Genomic DNA, 17,870 nt, shown 5'->3' on the forward strand with positions numbered 1-17,870 from the left:
ATTAGGTTATCGTACTGTTTTATTTTTTTAACATTATTCGTTATATACTTATAAATGTGCATTACCAAACTATGGAAAAATGAAAAATTTGCTTCAATAAAATAATACTTTTTTCCGAAAATGATTAAAATAACGCTAAAAAACTAATTCGTCCACTTTAATTATTAGAAAGAAAATATGTTTTGAACAAATATAACACCAATATAATAATTTACATGCATTCCTCTGGCATTCCATAGAATTATCTAGATAGCGGACAGGGCAAGCATGTGTTTTGTTATACAAGCATACAAGCATGTGTTTTGTTATGATCATCGTACCACCAGAAGATCTCGTCGACTCAAGGAGTATGTTTTCCTTGAGTATTTTAAGATTGATATTGTTTGCAAACCAGCGTTGGGTACAATACCATGTACGTTGGCTCAAAATTATGATATATTTGTGTTTTTATTCGTTTATGTCTGTAACACCGGGAAATATGAGTTAATGTAGCTTGTGGAAACCAGTTACGTTTACCATAAATTTTAATGAAACAGGTTGAATAGTTATATCGAACCGGTAACAGTGCAAGTGTGCTCCAGCATAACTTGTTTTGAATCATGACTGGTGCCGTCTGGTAGGAGTGTGTGTGAATCTGAGAGAGAGTGTAGAGGAACCTGGGGCATTACGGCCTGCTGGAGCAAAATGGTTACTTGCGATATTGGCAAATCCGCACGCTCAAACGCACTAATATGGGTGATTTTACGATACATAACAGCTTTTTCATACTTTTTTTAATCAAGGGCCTGCAAAACCTTCTCGAAATTGCTTAAATTATGTTATAGATAAAAGTTTACATACAATAAGACTGATAAGGTAAAAACAAACATTCAAATTTCATTAAGTTTCGACGCATTTTGAATATGTATTCAATTCTGCTGGGCTCGTTTTTATATGGATATTGGCCGTTGGCTGTTAAAATCATGTCAACACTGCATAAATAGCCAAACAACCAAATGCACTAAATTCATTAGAAAATTTCAACCTTGATTATTTTAGCTTGAAAGATATGTTTAAAAAAAACTGGCTCGAACAAGTTAGCTCATGACGCGTTGAATTTTTCAGCCCAAGCATGACTATTATATCAAGAATGGCTAAACATTTCGTGAAAAGGTTAACATTTTAAACTTTTAGATTTTGTAATCCGTAAACGTAGAATGTTTCCATTTTGCCAAAAAGCTGAAATCTGCACTTTAGAATTTTGTGTAGGTACGATTTACATTAATCCTGCCCTGGAGCATCATGTTCAGTTTTTTCATTTGATTATAATTATATTTAGGATGGAAAGTTTTTAAACACAGTTAAAATACTACATTTTGAAAATATTTGATTGCTAGAAATAACCGACATACTCATCTTGGGTTTAAGGTACTCAATAGGTCAGCTAATTAGTCAATAGCTTAACCAATTAGTGGTACATCTCGACAACGATTGTCACGCCAAAATTGAAGACGATTACAAGAATAATCAAGAAATGGAAGACCTGAAATTTTGATGCCTTAGGTATGATTCTCAATCACTCGCCTTTTCCTAATTATCTAATTGATGGTCTCCAACCTATGGGGGCCGACCAGTTATGGTCGGTGGCGCAAATAGACGTGGTCTGCGAAAGAATAGATTTTTTTAGAATAATTAAAATTTAAAAGCATTTTAAGAAATGCTCGTTCTTCTTCTATTTGGCGTAACGTCCTACACGGACATGCCGGTCTAAACAGGCTTTCGAGACTTAATTCATTACCACGCAGCCGGATAGTCAGTCCTTGCTACGGGAGGACAGTCCATTCTAGGCTTGAACCCATGACGGGCATGTTATTGAGACGTTCGAGTTGACGACTGTACCACGGGACCGCCCCAACTAGAAATGCTCATTACAAAACTTGTTGTACATATATTGTACAGTCTGCAAAATATACGTGCTAGATATAAGTGGGCCGCGAAAAACATTTATGTGATGCTAAATGGTCCGTGATCCTAAAAAGGTTTGAGAGCAATGCATTAGCACATAACTACAATATTGAATTTTAGATCGGAACCTGATATTCTATTATTATATGTTAATTTGGTGTAGGCAATGTCGACTCTTTCTTTTACTTCCAACGGTAAATTTATTGAAACAAAAATAAAAAAGCAAATAATTCGGATTTTTTATATAAAATAACCATAACAAATGAAAACAAACAGATTTTGGCCTCAGCGAAACATCGACAAAAATGGTCTGGCACTCAACGTGTTAAAACTTGTCCACTTGTATTCTATCAGAGACTTTAAGTTGGGACTCGAACCATGTCCTTTTTGATGGCCATTTTCCTTTTTTGATTGATGGTTCTTATTTTATGTACAGCAATTGTTTATCCGGGAGCTCCGCGAGTTGAAATCTCATCCGAAATCTTTTTGAAAGCAGCACGGAAACTAAAAATTACCGCTTGCTGGTGCTCAAATCGCGGCTACACGACACGAAATCTTTTAGACGTAAAGATTTCAGATTTTTGGGTTTACGCCTCCACTTTTCGGGTCCTGTACCGGTTTCTTAAGAATCGTCCATAATGCTGCTGGCGGAAGTGTTGCTCCGTCGCAGCGCCCAATGCCGGTGCTTTACACCGAGTAGGGTATATTTTTCCTTCGTCGACCGGTAAGTGCCTCCGACTATTAAGAAACGAGCGATTCTGAGGTTTGTGTTCGAATGCCCTTACTTTATTTAGGTTCTCATCTATTATATGCTATGTAGTTGCTGACCGCATATAGATCAGCTAACTGTAATTATAACTATTTTGATAACAAGTTTTATTTATACTTAATGCGACATGTACCTATGGTTTATGAATTGCGTAAAGTTACTTCCTCGTTTGAACCATGAGAACGGTTGACTACCTGTTTATGTTTGTTACGTTTCTGAAGCGCGCGCTATTGCTTGAACTTTGTTTTAACTTGAAGTGTTTTAATTTGAAGTGTTTTACTTCGCTACATCCGCATATATGCTTTTACTTCAAAATGAGGTCGTACGCAACAGCCCAAGTTTTCCTGGTTTTGAACATACCGTTCTGATTCAAATTACGGACCGCTTGATATTCCGGATATTCATCGCGTTATTATTTAATTTCTTTACATTTTGACCCTGGCCATGGTATTTTTACATTTTTAGATGATTACCATGATGTACTAGTTTCAATAAGAATGGTTTTTGACCCCTAGTAGGGCTTGATGACACAGTAAATAAATATATTTTCTCATTCAGTTCATCACTACATCACTTATTATCAGTTTTACTTCAAACCGATGCCATCGTTATTTCTTCGATAAGTCATTGAAAATAAATCCCATGAGTGGTACAGGCAGGCCTTGACCGACAACGGTTGTTGAGCCAGAAGAAAAAGAAGAAGAAGAAGAAGAAAAAGAAGAAGAAGAAGAAGAAGAAGAAGAAGAAGAAGAAAAAGAAGAAGAAGAAGAAGAAGAAGAAGAAGAAGAAGAAGAAGAAGAAGAAGAAGACGAAATTTGGAAGCTGTTTAGAATTTGAATAGACACGTTCGTAATTTGAAACATGAGCTCGATACTGTCCGGAATATGAATCAAAATATCCCTGTAAATTCATGAATTTTTGAAATGTTTGGAGTAAGATTGGAAAGTTTTTTTTTCCTCAAATGAAGAAAGTTTGTATAAATAAAGTTAGTTATATAGGGGTTTGACCGATAAAAATTTAATTAATACGGAAATATTACAGGCCTTAAATCTCTGTTATTTAAAGCAATACGGTTCATGAATTGTGTCATAACATGATTGTTTTTCATAAAAGTTTAATTAATCGATTATAATTTAAGATCAAAGTTAAGTATTTTACACATTTGTTCAATAAGTCAACAACTACAAGTCGCTTACTTTTGGATTTGAAAATATAATGCTCGTTATATTGCCGTGTTTTGCGAGCATTATTCTTACCAACTCTTTCAAATGCACCTTTCCCCCTTCGATTGCGCTCCCCTTTTTTCTATTCGTAGTATGGTTGTTTTTTCCTTTATCCTCTATTTCTTGAATTTAGCGCAACGCACTTGACATGATCCAAGTAGTCATGCTCAGAAAACCATGAACGTTACGTACAATTTCTGGAGATACGTTTAGTAAGCTGAGTCTATTTAACGAAAAACCTAACGTAGTTAAGTATTCAAAAATACGAAAAAAGGATATAAAAAAATAAAAACACTTTTTCTATGCACTAAAACCAAAATAAAATTTCATTGAAAATGTGTAAATTTTTCATTTTATTTTTTACTATGTGAAATATAGAGCAGCATCTTTATCATGGGCATCTTGCTTCACATTCTTGTAGCTATTTATGTCGTTGAATAGAAACGGAAAGAGATAAACAGCTTGGAAACATGGTCTCATGAAGCTAGTGCTATTCACTCAAGATGAAAAAGAAACGACGAAAACATAACAAGAAAACACAGAAAGAAGAGGCAAAAATGCTGAGAAACCATAAATGAAAAAAATATGAAAGGAAAAGCGGAAATAAGTGCACGAAACGGCAAAATCTTATGAGTTTAAAAAATTTAAAGTAGTCTCACAATTTTCAATCGTTTACCGGTTTGTATCCTAAAGCTAGTGATCGAGAAAACGGGGGTAGTTGAGTGCGAGCATATTGTAGAAGAAATAGGAAAAAATTGACGAGTAATAATAACATTGGTTTGGTAGGTTGAATAGGAAATGGTTAGCAGAACGGGTAAGCAGTATGGAAGCAAGGCTATAAAACCGATCGGAAGTGCGGAAAAAAGCTTAGTTTTGGTCAGATTACCATTCCATGCAGTGCAGGTGTCGGAGACGCTGAAGTATACAGTGCATACGGTGTTGAAATCAGTGCATCAGTGAGTAAAATCAATACTATTTGTGTAAAATGAAGAAAGTCTTAAACGAAAAAAGTCATCAAAAAAGTGGTGCAAAGTTATTCCAAATAAGAATAAGTAATCAATATATATATATATATATATATATATATATATAAATATATATTTATTTATATATATATATATATATATATATATATATATATATATATATATATATATATATATATATATATATATATATATATATAAATATATATTTATTTATATATATATATATATATATATATATATATATATATATATATATATATATATATATATATATATATATGCAATAAACTTACAGTCTACAAATTCAAAATCAACAGGCTTTCTTCAATCAACTCTATATCAAATCGTATCGTCAAATTTACGCCACCAACAAAGGTTCGTGTTAGACAACTATAACTATAGTGTTGGAAAAATCATAGTGTGCAAGGAGAATGACTTTGTGATTAAAGCATTAATGTGATTATTGTGAGAGTTTTTTATTTTTACTTTTAGAATCACTTTAATTATGTTTGTTTCAATTATTTTGATTAGTCCATTTTTTAAATATAATTTTAGCATTGATTCAAAATGTTTCTGGAGGGAATAAGCATCATGATTTTATTATATTATAATTTAAAAATAGATTTTATGTAAAATTAATATGAAAATAACAATCTTAATATTTTATTATTATTTTTGTAATTAATATTATTTTATTTTACTATTTCAATTATCTGTTTGTTTTAATATCTCATGATTTTATTTGTTTTAAAAAATTCAATTATTATGAATTTTTTTACTATATTTCTTACTTTTATTGTAACCATAACAACATTTTAGACCCTTTTCGACAACTTGCTTGTGCTTGTGCTCATGAAAGCTTGCTTGAAATCTTACAAATAATTATTTTGTGCGAACAAATATTGCTTAACAGTGGAATGTCCATCGTAACTTGTATCACTAACGTTTTTTCAATAACAAGCATATCTAAATGCTCAATAAATATCTCTCTTAACGAATTGGATCTCGCATAATAAGCAACATCATTTCTCTTCTTGATTCACTTGATGATGTTTATCCCAATCACGTTCGGTTATCTATGAGAATTTTTTTATTTTTGGTTTAGGCTGAGGCAGATGGGAGTTTGGTTATTATAAATCTATTTTAAATCGTTATCACAACACAATATATCTATAGTACGACAAATATAACTTCTGAATAAGATACTTTTCCTTGACATTAGCCGATGAAAGGCGATTTAACATTATTATTTTGAGGTGCAGCGATTTCAAACTGTTTTCTGATGTGTCTCATGACTTGAACGACAAAATGAATTTACTCATTTGCGAGATATGCTGAAAAAAATCAAAACAATTGACATTTCGACAATTTTTCAAAAATGGATGAATAATTATGGCGAACAAAAAATTGAAGTACATATATAGTCCCAGTTTGATAGCTGCTTATTATGTCCTTTAGCTCATATATATTCCTTATACTATATAATCTCGTATCATATATACTCTTTATACCAACACATTTGTCGTCCTGGAACCAATTATTAATCTTTTCATAGAAATTATATGGAAAATAACTTCCCGCATAATTAGATATGCGTATAACGAGCAAGTCACTGCAACGGATCAATCTCGATGATTTCTGGAATATTGAAAAGTAACTATTTTAATAAATCAACCTACTTATCAATTTCAAGAAATTAATTTACTACTTTTCAAAGAATAAGCAAAGTCTCCTTAGAATACCAACTACAATGCGTAATAACTTTTATACAAAATCAAAGCCTACTTTTTACACAGTAGTGTGAGAAACTTCTGAAAGAGGTAAAAATATTCATTGTGTTTTATAAATATATTCTCTACTTTCTACTTCGAAATAATAGGCAAAAAAAGATATTTGGCATGTATGCAACACATGTACTGAGTAAATACAAATCAATGAAAAGTAGGTTAACATGAGTAACGATTCTCAAGTTAGTAATCCATCGGCTCCATCCAGCTTCAAGCTATGTGAATCAAATACTTATAGTTTAAAAAACGTTTTGAATATGGTAAAGATGGCACAATTAGATAAGAAAAGTTTCAAAACATAATGGAAAAGGCCGATGGTAATCATTTGTGCTAGTTACATTGTTTGCTGTAATGGCGAAGACACCATAAATTGATAGAAAATGGAATCAACAATGAGCCAAGAAGAAAGTGCAGAGTGCGAGTTATCTGCATCTTCTTCAGTTGTTTTTTTTTATCGACCATCATATTTACTATAACCTTCCCCGAGTGCGTATTGTTCCCTATTTGATTTCGTTTTTGAAGAGGAACGATTAATTAGAGGAGGGTTTCTGGGTCACTAGTAACATCCATTTATTTTGATTTTTCTGCCTATTTGGGAAAAGTGTTTCACGTCGACGTTTGTGGGTCATCGTGCAGTACAAGGTTTTGTGTAAAACTTTCCTTTTCTACAATTCCTCTTTCGGAAAAAGCATTATTGCAGAGTAACTATACACATTGAGGAATCCGTTATTTTTAGCGCACTTGTGCCTATCTGTAAAAGTGGAACAGGTAAACAAGCAAAACAATGACTATCTTACTGAACCATTCTCTGGTCCGTAAAGTGTGAATAAGTATGTATATGGCCGGAAGAAATAGGAAGTGGAAGAATGTTTTCACTATCAATGAAATTTCGGTTGATTTTGAATTTACCTTGAGTAATACGATTATCATTGACAACACATACAGTGCCTACCACAACTATATGGACAGTCGTTTTTCGCGATTTTTGTAGTTAAACCTTTGTAGACTGTTATATTTATATTTTGGAACGATTCTTCCATACGTTAGTTAGCAAAACAAATAACAGTATTTCGAGGTGTCTTTATAGTTATGGTACGACCAGCACTTTTTTTTCGTAATAATTCGTGTAAAAACGTTTTAAAAACTTTGAAAAAAAATACACGAAAATGTGAAATAGTATTCTACACATCACATTCACTGTTTTTATCTTTTTTTATCTCTCACGGATTTTCCGCAAATCGCGAAAAATGACTGACGAAAAATGATTATAGTTGTGGTAGGTGCTGTATTACATGAACACTAATCATTATTGAATTCATAAGCAATTAATCTATATCAGGATTCGTACTGCTGTGAAATTCACGGTCGATATTCAATATGCAAAAAAATATTCAAAGATTACATGATGTTTTTCAACAGCCGTTTCATGGTGTATTTGCTTTATAATTAAATTTCAGTTTTTAACCATGATGATTAAAATCGATTTCCACCACATCGCAAAGAACTATCACACTCAATCCAGCTTGAGACGAGTTGAAACGAATGCTGAAGAAATCAATTATTATTACACCGTTCATCGCGATAAAAAAGTGATAACCGTTGCACGAGAAATTGTCGCTCTCTACGTCTAGCAACCAAATATGGGAACCAACCAAAAATTGATGGGAACCAACGAATCGTGGGAAACCCAGTATCTTGTCGTTTGAATTGTGATCAGATATCTATTAAAACTAGAATTTTATTTATTGCCAAAGCACTCCATTTACTATCACGTTATTGTTCATCAATTCATCAATAGCCGGTCTCGTAGCACAGTCGTCAACTCGTACGACTTAACAACATGCCCGTCATGGATGCAATCCCCAAATAGACCGCGCCGCCATACGTACGACTGACTATCCTTCTATGGGGGGAATCAATTAGTCACTGAAAGCCAAGCCCACAAGTGGGTACAGGCAGGCCTTGACCGACATCGGTTGTTGAGCCAAAGATGAAGAAGAAGATTGTTCATCGATTAAAAACAAAAGAACGAATATATTTATATATAAGCGGTAAAAGGAGTTGAGGTCCCCTGTTGGTGTCGAGGGGGGGGGGGGGGGGGAGAATATTACAATTGGCTATGAATCAAACTCACCGTAACGGTTTGCTGGCCGGGGGAGGGGGGGGGGATTCTCGAGATCGACATCTGCCTTAATCCGGTGTCGCCAAAATTGGAAATTAATAAAATATTCTCTTTAAATGTGTTGGTCGTTAACCCGTTAATAAATTAAAATCAAAGTGATAAAACCATATATTGCATTGCCTTAGCATAGCTAGTAATGGCTCAATGTATCCATATAATACACGCCAGCTCTCATCAACAAGCAAGTTACGAGAGCGAAGAGGTCTCGAAGGCACGCAGATGCTGCTTTTCTCTAATAGACAACGTATAATTCGTTTTTTTTTTTTATATTTTAGCATCAAACACACATTTCTTTCCTTAAAACGGTGCTCGAGCGTCTGTAGGCCATGCAGAAGGTAACGTGAGCGATAACTTGCCATGGTTGTGACTCCTCTGAATTGGTCGTATTTTACAGCAAGTCTTGTAAACTTCCGTTGTATTGCCTCTATTGTGTTAATCATCGTAGTGCAATTCGGGAACCAAAGTACTGAGCAGTACTTCACCCACGTGCGCACAAGACAAATAAACAACGACATAATGTGTTGAGTCGCATTAATTTACTTCGCGCCTCTCGCCAGCATCTTTAGCGTCCTTGTTATTGTTATTGTTGTTATTATTGTGTTATTGTAAAGCGTGTGACTATTTATGTTATATTCCTCTTGTACCCTTACATATATCGAGAGGGCTTATGAGGTCCGTCGATCATTAATAAATATACAAATATACAAATAAGACTTAAGACATTACTACATTATCGGAATTGTCGAAAAATAAAACCTAGCATCTTGTATGCCTTGTTAACAGTGTTGTCAACCTATAAACGGAAATTTAAACTAAAGTCCACAGTAACGCCTAGATCACAAACTTCTTGACGACGATCAAACACACTGCCTAACAACGAATTATGAATTAAACTTGATCGTTTGTTCAAGTCTATGAAACGATATAATAAAGGGCTAGCTCGATATCATTTTTAGACACCATGTACCAAACACCAAGTATGAGCTTCTTCGTCCATGGGGCCCCTATTGGACACAAAAGTTCTCGATGAGAGTACTGTACACATTGTTGTATATGCTGTAATTACCATCCACGAGGCCCCTAAATAGACGGGGCCCCCCGCGGCCGCTCAGTCCGCGTACCGTTAAATCCGCCACTACGTACGACACTGTTAAGCGAACGTGTGTACGTGTGTGTTAGCTAAGATCGGTTCGGCCGTTCGTCGTAACCGTTAGCCACGCTCTCTTTTGTGCGAACTGTGAACGAATAAAGACGTCATCGAGCCTTTACTCATCATTTATATAATATATAATATATAATATATCATCATTTATATAATTTATATATACGGATATATATATATATATATATATATATATATATATATATATATATATATATATATATATATATATATATATATATATATATATATATATATATATATATATATATATATATATATATATATTTATATATATTATATATTATAAATTATATAAAGGATGATTTATTATATATTATATATTATATAAATGATGAGTAAAGGGTCGATGAGGTCTTTATTCGTTCACAGTTCGCACAAAAGAGAGCGTGGCTAACGGTTACGACAACGTCCTCTTCTACGGTGCAGCGTTGATATGCCTACCTATTGGCATATAACTCCTCCGGGGCTAAGAACTTAAAAATATCAAATATCAAGAAGAAAGATACCTTTGTCAGCTGGTGTTCAAGGTTTTACTAATCGAAAAACGGAACATATTATAAAATCTTGGAATTATTACAACTTTATCGTAATTCAAATTAATTGATTGTAATCAAAATTCAACTGTAAATTTATAATTATTATGGAAAATTATTAAGTCGTTTAATTGTTTTCAGTTTCTTAATCGTTTGATCTTTCCTTTATGTCTTTTTTTCCTTTATGTCTTCTACTGTTTTCAAAACGCCCTTCTTTTACGTTATTGGCTGTAGTTTTGTTTGCTCGTGGTTGGGGTTTTGTTCTTATGTTTGGAATTACAAATACCTCCGTTGATTCATGAATGAGTGGTGGAGATGTTTTCTTGTTGTTTTGGTTCAATTGTCTCTTTACTGCATTTTCAAAGTTGCGTTTGGCTTCGGTAAAAAGTTGGTTGGATGTTTCTAAAATCTGTGCTGGATTATTGTTGTTTGTCTGATTAAATGTCAGTTCATTTGGAGTCAATTTAGTAGATGAATGAATAGTATCATTATATAACGCTTCTGCTATTCTTATAGTGGATTTTATGTCATAGCCTTCATATTTGTGTTTGTTGGTATTGTGAATTTCGGTAATTGTGCTATGTGTTTTTTCGATCAGCCCATTCGATTCTGAACATGAAGCTTATTTAAATACTACACATAATTTTTCAGTTGGGTTGATCTGAAAGCTGTTTCGTGGTCAGTTATAATCTCTTTCGGTATACCGTATTGAGCAAATTATTGGGAAAGCTTTCTCTGTACCTGTACAATATTTTTGTTCTTTATATGAAACATTTGAAGATGTTTTGAAAACGAGTCTATCAAAGACAAAAAGTTCACATTGCTAGTAATGTAAATATCCATTTGAATCCTTTCTAAGGATTTACTAGTTATTGGTCGCGGAAATATCTTTATGTTGTATGGTTTGCGCTCATACTTGTGAAATTTACAAATTTTGCAGTTGTTTATAAATTGTTTGATCTGCTTTTGCATACTCGAAGAAATAAGCACGCCTAAGTTTACTATCAACTTCTCAAATTCCGCGATGTGCTTTTTCGTGTTCTGTAGATATAAGAAAATCTTGTCTTTGAACATCAGAAACATCTTCGACTATAGTTTGTGTCATTACAAAATGGCCTTTGATTGAGAAATTATTTTTAAACGTTTCTTGTATTAGCTGAATCATTGTTTCTGGTGCTAGAATCGCTGTTTGTTTGCCATTATGGATATTTTGTAAATGAAATATAATATCTTCTGTTTCAAATCTACTTTTTGTTACTATTGTTCTTAGAAAATTCCGGAAGGGTGTTTCCGTTACCATCGATGCGCCTGCATCGGACATTTTGAAAATCAACTGATTTCTATAATAGTTAATAGGCCTTTCTGATATGTGGATGAAATGATCGCTTGAATCATCGGCTGAATGATTGGTCCCATCAGAAATAGTGCTTTCAGGTCTATTAGTTTCCAAGGAGTGCCTCTGAACAAACAAAGAATTTTGTGTTGATGTTTCATTAGCGTTAATTTCTTGTGGTATTCGACTAAGCGCGTCAGCTACAATGTTAGTTTTTTCTTGTTTGTACTTCACTTCATAATCGTAATCCTCTAACTCTAATCGCCAGTTGAGTATTTTTGAGTTTTTAAACGACGTTTTAATGAACACTAACGGTTTATGATCCGTTACTAAGGTAAACTTGTTTCCATATAAATATGGTTTATACTTCCTTATAGACCAAATTATAGCCAGGGCTTCCTTCTCCGTAGCTGAATAATTACATTCTGTTTTGTTAAGCGTTCTGCTGGCAAAAGCTGTCGGTCTTTCTTTACTGTCTTGAAATTGCGACAAAACAGCACCTAGTGCGTAGTTGCTCGCATCGGTGGTTAATATGAACGGTAAATCAAAGTTAGGATATGCTAAAACCTGGTCTGAAGTTATGATATTTTTAAGTTCAATAAAAGCTTTTTGAAAATGTTCGTTTTCAAAATTTACTATTGAGTATTTTTTTAAACAGCTAGATAAGGGTTTTGTAATTTTCGAATAGTCTTTAATAAATTTTCGATAGTAACCAGTTAATCCTAAAAACTGTTTTAATTCCTTTTGTGTTGTTGGCAATTTCCAACCCAAGATTTTATTTATAATTTCTGGATTACGCTTAACCTCTTCTGAAGTTATTATGTGCCCTAGAAAATATGATTCTCTTTTAAGAAATTCACACTTATCTAATTGTATTTTTAAATTGAAATTTGCTAACCTTTTGAGAACTACATCCAAATTTTTCATATGGGAATCTAAATTACTACCAATTACAATGATCTCATCCAAATAGACGAAACAAATGGAACCAATGAGACCAGTAAGAATATGGTTCATCATTCGTTGGAAGGTTGCAGGTGCATTTTTTAAGCCAAATGGCATTCTGGTAAATTCAAAATGACCCTGTCCAGTGGAAAATGCCGTCTTTGCTTGATAAGCGGGATCCATTCTAATCTGATGAAAACCAGACTAACGTAGTAAAATAGGTTGACTTTCCTAATTTGTCAAGAATCTCATCGATTTGTGGGATAGGGTACCGATCGCTTATAGTTTTTTCATTTAGTTTGCGATAATCTATAACGACCCTTATTTTCTTTTTCCCTGAGGCGTCGTTCTTTTTCGGTACCACCCAAATTGGCGAAGAGTATGGGCTAGACGAGTGAACAATTATTTCACTATCAAGCATTTCTTGAATGTGTTTATCTACTTCTGATTTGAAATGATGAGGAAATTGGTAAGATTTCGATTACGTTGGTTCGTTATCTTTTGTAACTATTTTGTGTTGGATTACACTTGTAGAGGAAAGCTTCTCACCTTCTTTCAATAACACCGAAGAATTTTGAATAATTGTATTCAACAAACATTCTTTTTCCAATATTGTAAGATGTTCTGTTCGGATTAAAGATGCTATTATGTGTTTATCTAATTTTTTACAATCGCGTATTGGAATAGGTGTAATAGTTTCGTAATTGTTTACTTTAAGATCGAATGTTCTTATGTCTTGAGGGTGTTTTTTACGTAAACTTAAAACGTTAACCGTTGATTTACCCTTTTCGGCTTTATATAAACCTGGCTTAATTAAACACCCTTTGTAAAGAGTTTGAAATGATGGTACAAACCATTCACCATTCTGTATTGTATTGATTGTAATTAAATGATTGTACATTCTTTGTGATGGAAAATATTTACTGAAAGGAATTGTAATGGCATGAATAATAATAGCTTCCTTTGGATAATCGATAACAGTATTATTTTCTGCAACATATTTGGACCCTATAATTCTATTCAAATTATGGAAATTCACTAAGTAATATTGTTACGGCAAGCGTAATGGTAACGCGTCACCCTTAGTACGCCTAGCGTAAGGTAGAGGGCGCTTTTCAGAAAATTGACCACGTGTAAAAAGAACTTAATCATAAATCTATTACGCCCCGCTGCGCAAAGCGACGGAAGGCGTTTGGCGTTCTGAGAATTTTATCATGCACAGCAAATTTTCTCATCCTGCTTCAGTAAAGTTTTTTACTGAAACGGTTCAGTAATAGAATATTTTACTGATTTTCAGTATGAATGTCATGTTTTTACTGACTTTCAGCAAAACAATTTACTGAATGCATTTCAGTAATACACATTTTACTGAAAATCAGTAAAATAAGTGTCAAATTAGTCGTTTCACTGGATATCAGTAAAACAAATTACTGAAAATGCAGCAATTCATTCTGTCAAATCGACCTGTCAGTTAGAACATCAAAACAAAACAATGCGGTACCTACTTGCTCGTGATGTGCAAAAAGTTGATTTTGTAGGCGCTTACAGGCACCCTGGTGAAATTTCAGGTGATATTTCGGCTTACGGGATTAATTTAAAAGAATTGGCAGTCGTGTTGGTGTGTAAAATGTTTGCTACAATCCACTGTGCTTGCTGAAATTGCGTGGTGTCTGTGAGCGCTTACTGAACCATCTACACTTGCGGTGGTGAAATACAGTATAAAAACTATATAAAACAACACGAAACATGTATTAATATGAACTGAGCGACTGGCAATATCTGTGCATCAATAAAAACTCAATTTAAAAGAAGTATTTCGTCATTTTTTAATCGCTACCAACTACTGAAAAATCAGTAATATGAGAATGGCTTTACTGGGATTTCAGTAAACGAGCTGTCATTTTGGTGACCACCGGACATTACTGAATGATTCAGTAAACATTCTTTTTACTGAAAGGATTACTGAAACTTCAGTTAAAAAAATTTCAGTAAAATTTTACTGAAGTTCAGTAAAAAAAGGTTTTTGTGTGCCTTTCTTTTCTCTCCAACGGTAAATTTGTCGACCAGCTCGTCGAGCTGCCCGCACCTGGCTCCGCCTCATACCCCTCGCCTGAGCGCGCTGTCGAAGGTTTGAATGTGTTGGTGCGTCAGACGGCCAATCGCTGTCAGCCGTCGTCCGTGCTTTTTCCCTCCATAGCGCTATCTCTTTCTCGCGTGTGGACAATGCTCATGAGTTGCTGTGGCGCTTAAAAAACCGTTCATACACATTGCGGCGATGAAGTTGCATTTTTACAAATCAAACCAAAAAAGCGCAATGAGTTTAATCGATGCAATGTAAAACTGATTACGAAATCGCTAGCGCACGATGGAGGGTTTGCTGTGCAACGCGCAGAACCATAATTCGCTCTAACACGTTTCTAACACTAAGCTTTTGCTTTCGTCTGTTGTGGATTACATAGATATGCAGAGCATCCTGCGCATGTGTGTATGCAAAACTGTCGCCAAAAGTAATTTCTTCCGGAATGTTATGATCCATCGGTCAAAGAAAGGAAGGTGTTCATGAAAGGCGGAAAGACGAATTGAGGCCCCTGAGGAGGGGGTACTGACACACAGATGTTGAAAGATTGGACAGTATACTTAAATTGCCAGCGGATGAGGGGAGGGGGTGGCCATGGGACTCCTACGATCATCGATCACAGGCCCTAAAATTGTAGTCGCCATAGGGGGAGGGGAGGTGCAAATGGTTCTCCAGCCACGGAGCCCTAACGACCATCTTTCCCGGGGCCCTTGTCGCTAATAATCTGTCCACTGATAGACATACGGCATACTACAGACTAGAGATCTTCGGCGACCGCCTAGTCCGCCTACCGTTAGGTCAACCGCTGGTTCATGACTGGGGTTTTTTTATCGTGGAGGTGCATTCTTCCCCCTGCCTGCAGCGTATGCATCGGGCAGGAGACAGTGTGGCAGTATGCAAGTTGCACGCTGGATAGGAGCGGTCCCGCGGCACCGCTATCGTTCCGCACATCTTAACAGCATGCCCGTCGTGGGTTCTAACCGCGTATGAACCGTCCACCGGAGCAAGGGGTTAGTCACCGGCTCCGGCTGCGTGGTACTCAAGTCCTGAAAAGGCCGGCATGATTGCGTTGGCTATTACGCCAATAATAATAATAGTAATAATAAAAAGAACTTAGCGTAGCAGTCCACACCCGGGGAAAAGTTTGTCTTGACTTTTTTGCTGCCAGGCTACCGCTGTGGCGCGACAAATGCACGGAATGCATTCGACCAAAACATGAACCTACCGATCCGAACCCATTCCAAGGCAATGCCGGTCAATCGGCGTCATGATAACTACTCCAAACCAACAAGCCACCAGATTCTGGACGGAAAGGTGCAGCACCATACGCGCACCGTAATAAACAAATCCAGAATCCTCTTTTGTATGGATTCAATTCAAAATGTTGTTTCCACTTGCGTCCGCTAGCTGAATTAGAAATAAATGTGCAACAAATCACACGCACGTTTGCTTAAATCATGTGTCTTTTTAATACCCCCAACAGCAGAGCCGATCGCAAAGATGCCAATGCCAATGGTTGTGTTGTCTCTCGAGATAGCGAGATCGAAAATGCGTGGTATTTTGTAGCCGCAGCGGATGAAAATGTACGCATCAGAATCAAATAGTTTTGGGGTTTCCAAACGCACGCACACACACAAACACACAAACACGCGCGCGCAAACTCACACACAAACACGCCCGCGCGCGCACACACACACACACACACACACACACACACACACACACACACACACACACACGCGCGCACACATGCATGAACGCGCGCACACCAGCACGCACGCACGCACACACACACGCACGTACGCGCGCCCGCGAGCATGAAAGCGCGCACGCCAGCACGCACCCACTCATGATCGATTACGACTACCTTATCGGTAGAACGGTTGGTTCAGCTTTCTTGTAGCATCCTCATCCCTAGCGCCGGGCGGGGTGGGGGATCGCGACATGATAGACACTTGTCACTTGTCACTCAAAGCGGCTGGTTGTGCTCTCTCACTCTCCTATTTCCAAGATAATTTTTTACCGCGATTTTCTTGTTGATTAAGGCTTGAATTGTTTTAGTTCGGTTAATTTACACTCGCGCGTTCACGTATCACAAATTTGTGCGGCACCTGTGAATTGTACGGTTCAACATATAAACATTGCAATCCGCCTGCGGTTGTTGTGATCACTCACTGTTCAGTCGAACTTTGGTCTATTTTGCGATGGCGTCTGTGATCTGTAAGAAATGTGAAGGTGCTATTAGCAACGATCCAATTCCGTGCTTCGGTCTTTGTGAACACTATTACCACGATAAGTGCATTGGACTTTCAACCCCGCTCCTGCGTGATATTAAGAAGTCACAAAATTTATTCTGGGCTTGCGCGGATTGTGCTCAGCGTTTGCGGGCCGTTGACGCTTTACGCTTCTCGCACGGCCTTTCTCGTGACGTTGCCTACCTGTTGGAATTGTTGCAGTCCGATTTCCGCGATTCCTCACGTTCTGTGCAGGCGGCATTAGCTGGCTTGCGACTTGAACTTTCCTCTTCACAGGATTGTTTTAGAAACGAGATAGCTTTGATGAAACAGGAATCAGCATCGTCAATTCGTTCCGTGAAAGATTTCATCGACTCACTTACTGCTTTTCACTCAATGGAACGCAACTACTCACAGGCTCCACTACTCACAACGCTTGATGAAGTTAAGCATGGCATCAAGGAGCTTGATCTCATGCACCGTGAGCTTCTCACTTCCTTCAACTCACTAATGAACAAGCTCAACTCTCATCTTGCCACGCATACCACTACATCGAATGCTCACCATTCTGCGATTCCTGCTACGCACTCAACGACCACGATTCCAGTTGCGGCCTCTAAGCTCACCCATCAAGCTGTTGGTGAGAATTCTTCTAAACGTCGATTGTT

General features: G+C 36.1%; 1 protein-coding gene across 5 annotated transcripts in view; it reads left to right on the top strand.

Annotated features, from left to right (window-relative positions):
- Positions 1-4,722: 4,722 nt before the first annotated feature.
- LOC120954133 (uncharacterized) overlaps positions 4,723-17,870 on the top strand; it is a 49,720-nt gene continuing 36,572 nt past the window's right edge. For 2 of the 5 annotated variants that reach the window (XM_040374621.2, XM_040374624.2), the window contains exons 1-2: positions 4,723-4,892; positions 5,243-5,300. In XM_040374621.2, the coding sequence (XP_040230555.2) occupies positions 4,735-4,892; positions 5,243-5,300 (216 nt within the window). In that variant the 5' untranslated portion in view covers positions 4,723-4,734. The other 3 variants (XM_040374622.2, XM_049606635.1, XM_040374623.2) reach the window with 3 other exon arrangements.

Source organism: Anopheles coluzzii, chromosome X (assembly GCF_943734685.1).
Source record: "Anopheles coluzzii chromosome X, AcolN3, whole genome shotgun sequence".
NCBI lineage: Eukaryota > Metazoa > Arthropoda > Insecta > Diptera > Culicidae > Anopheles > Anopheles coluzzii.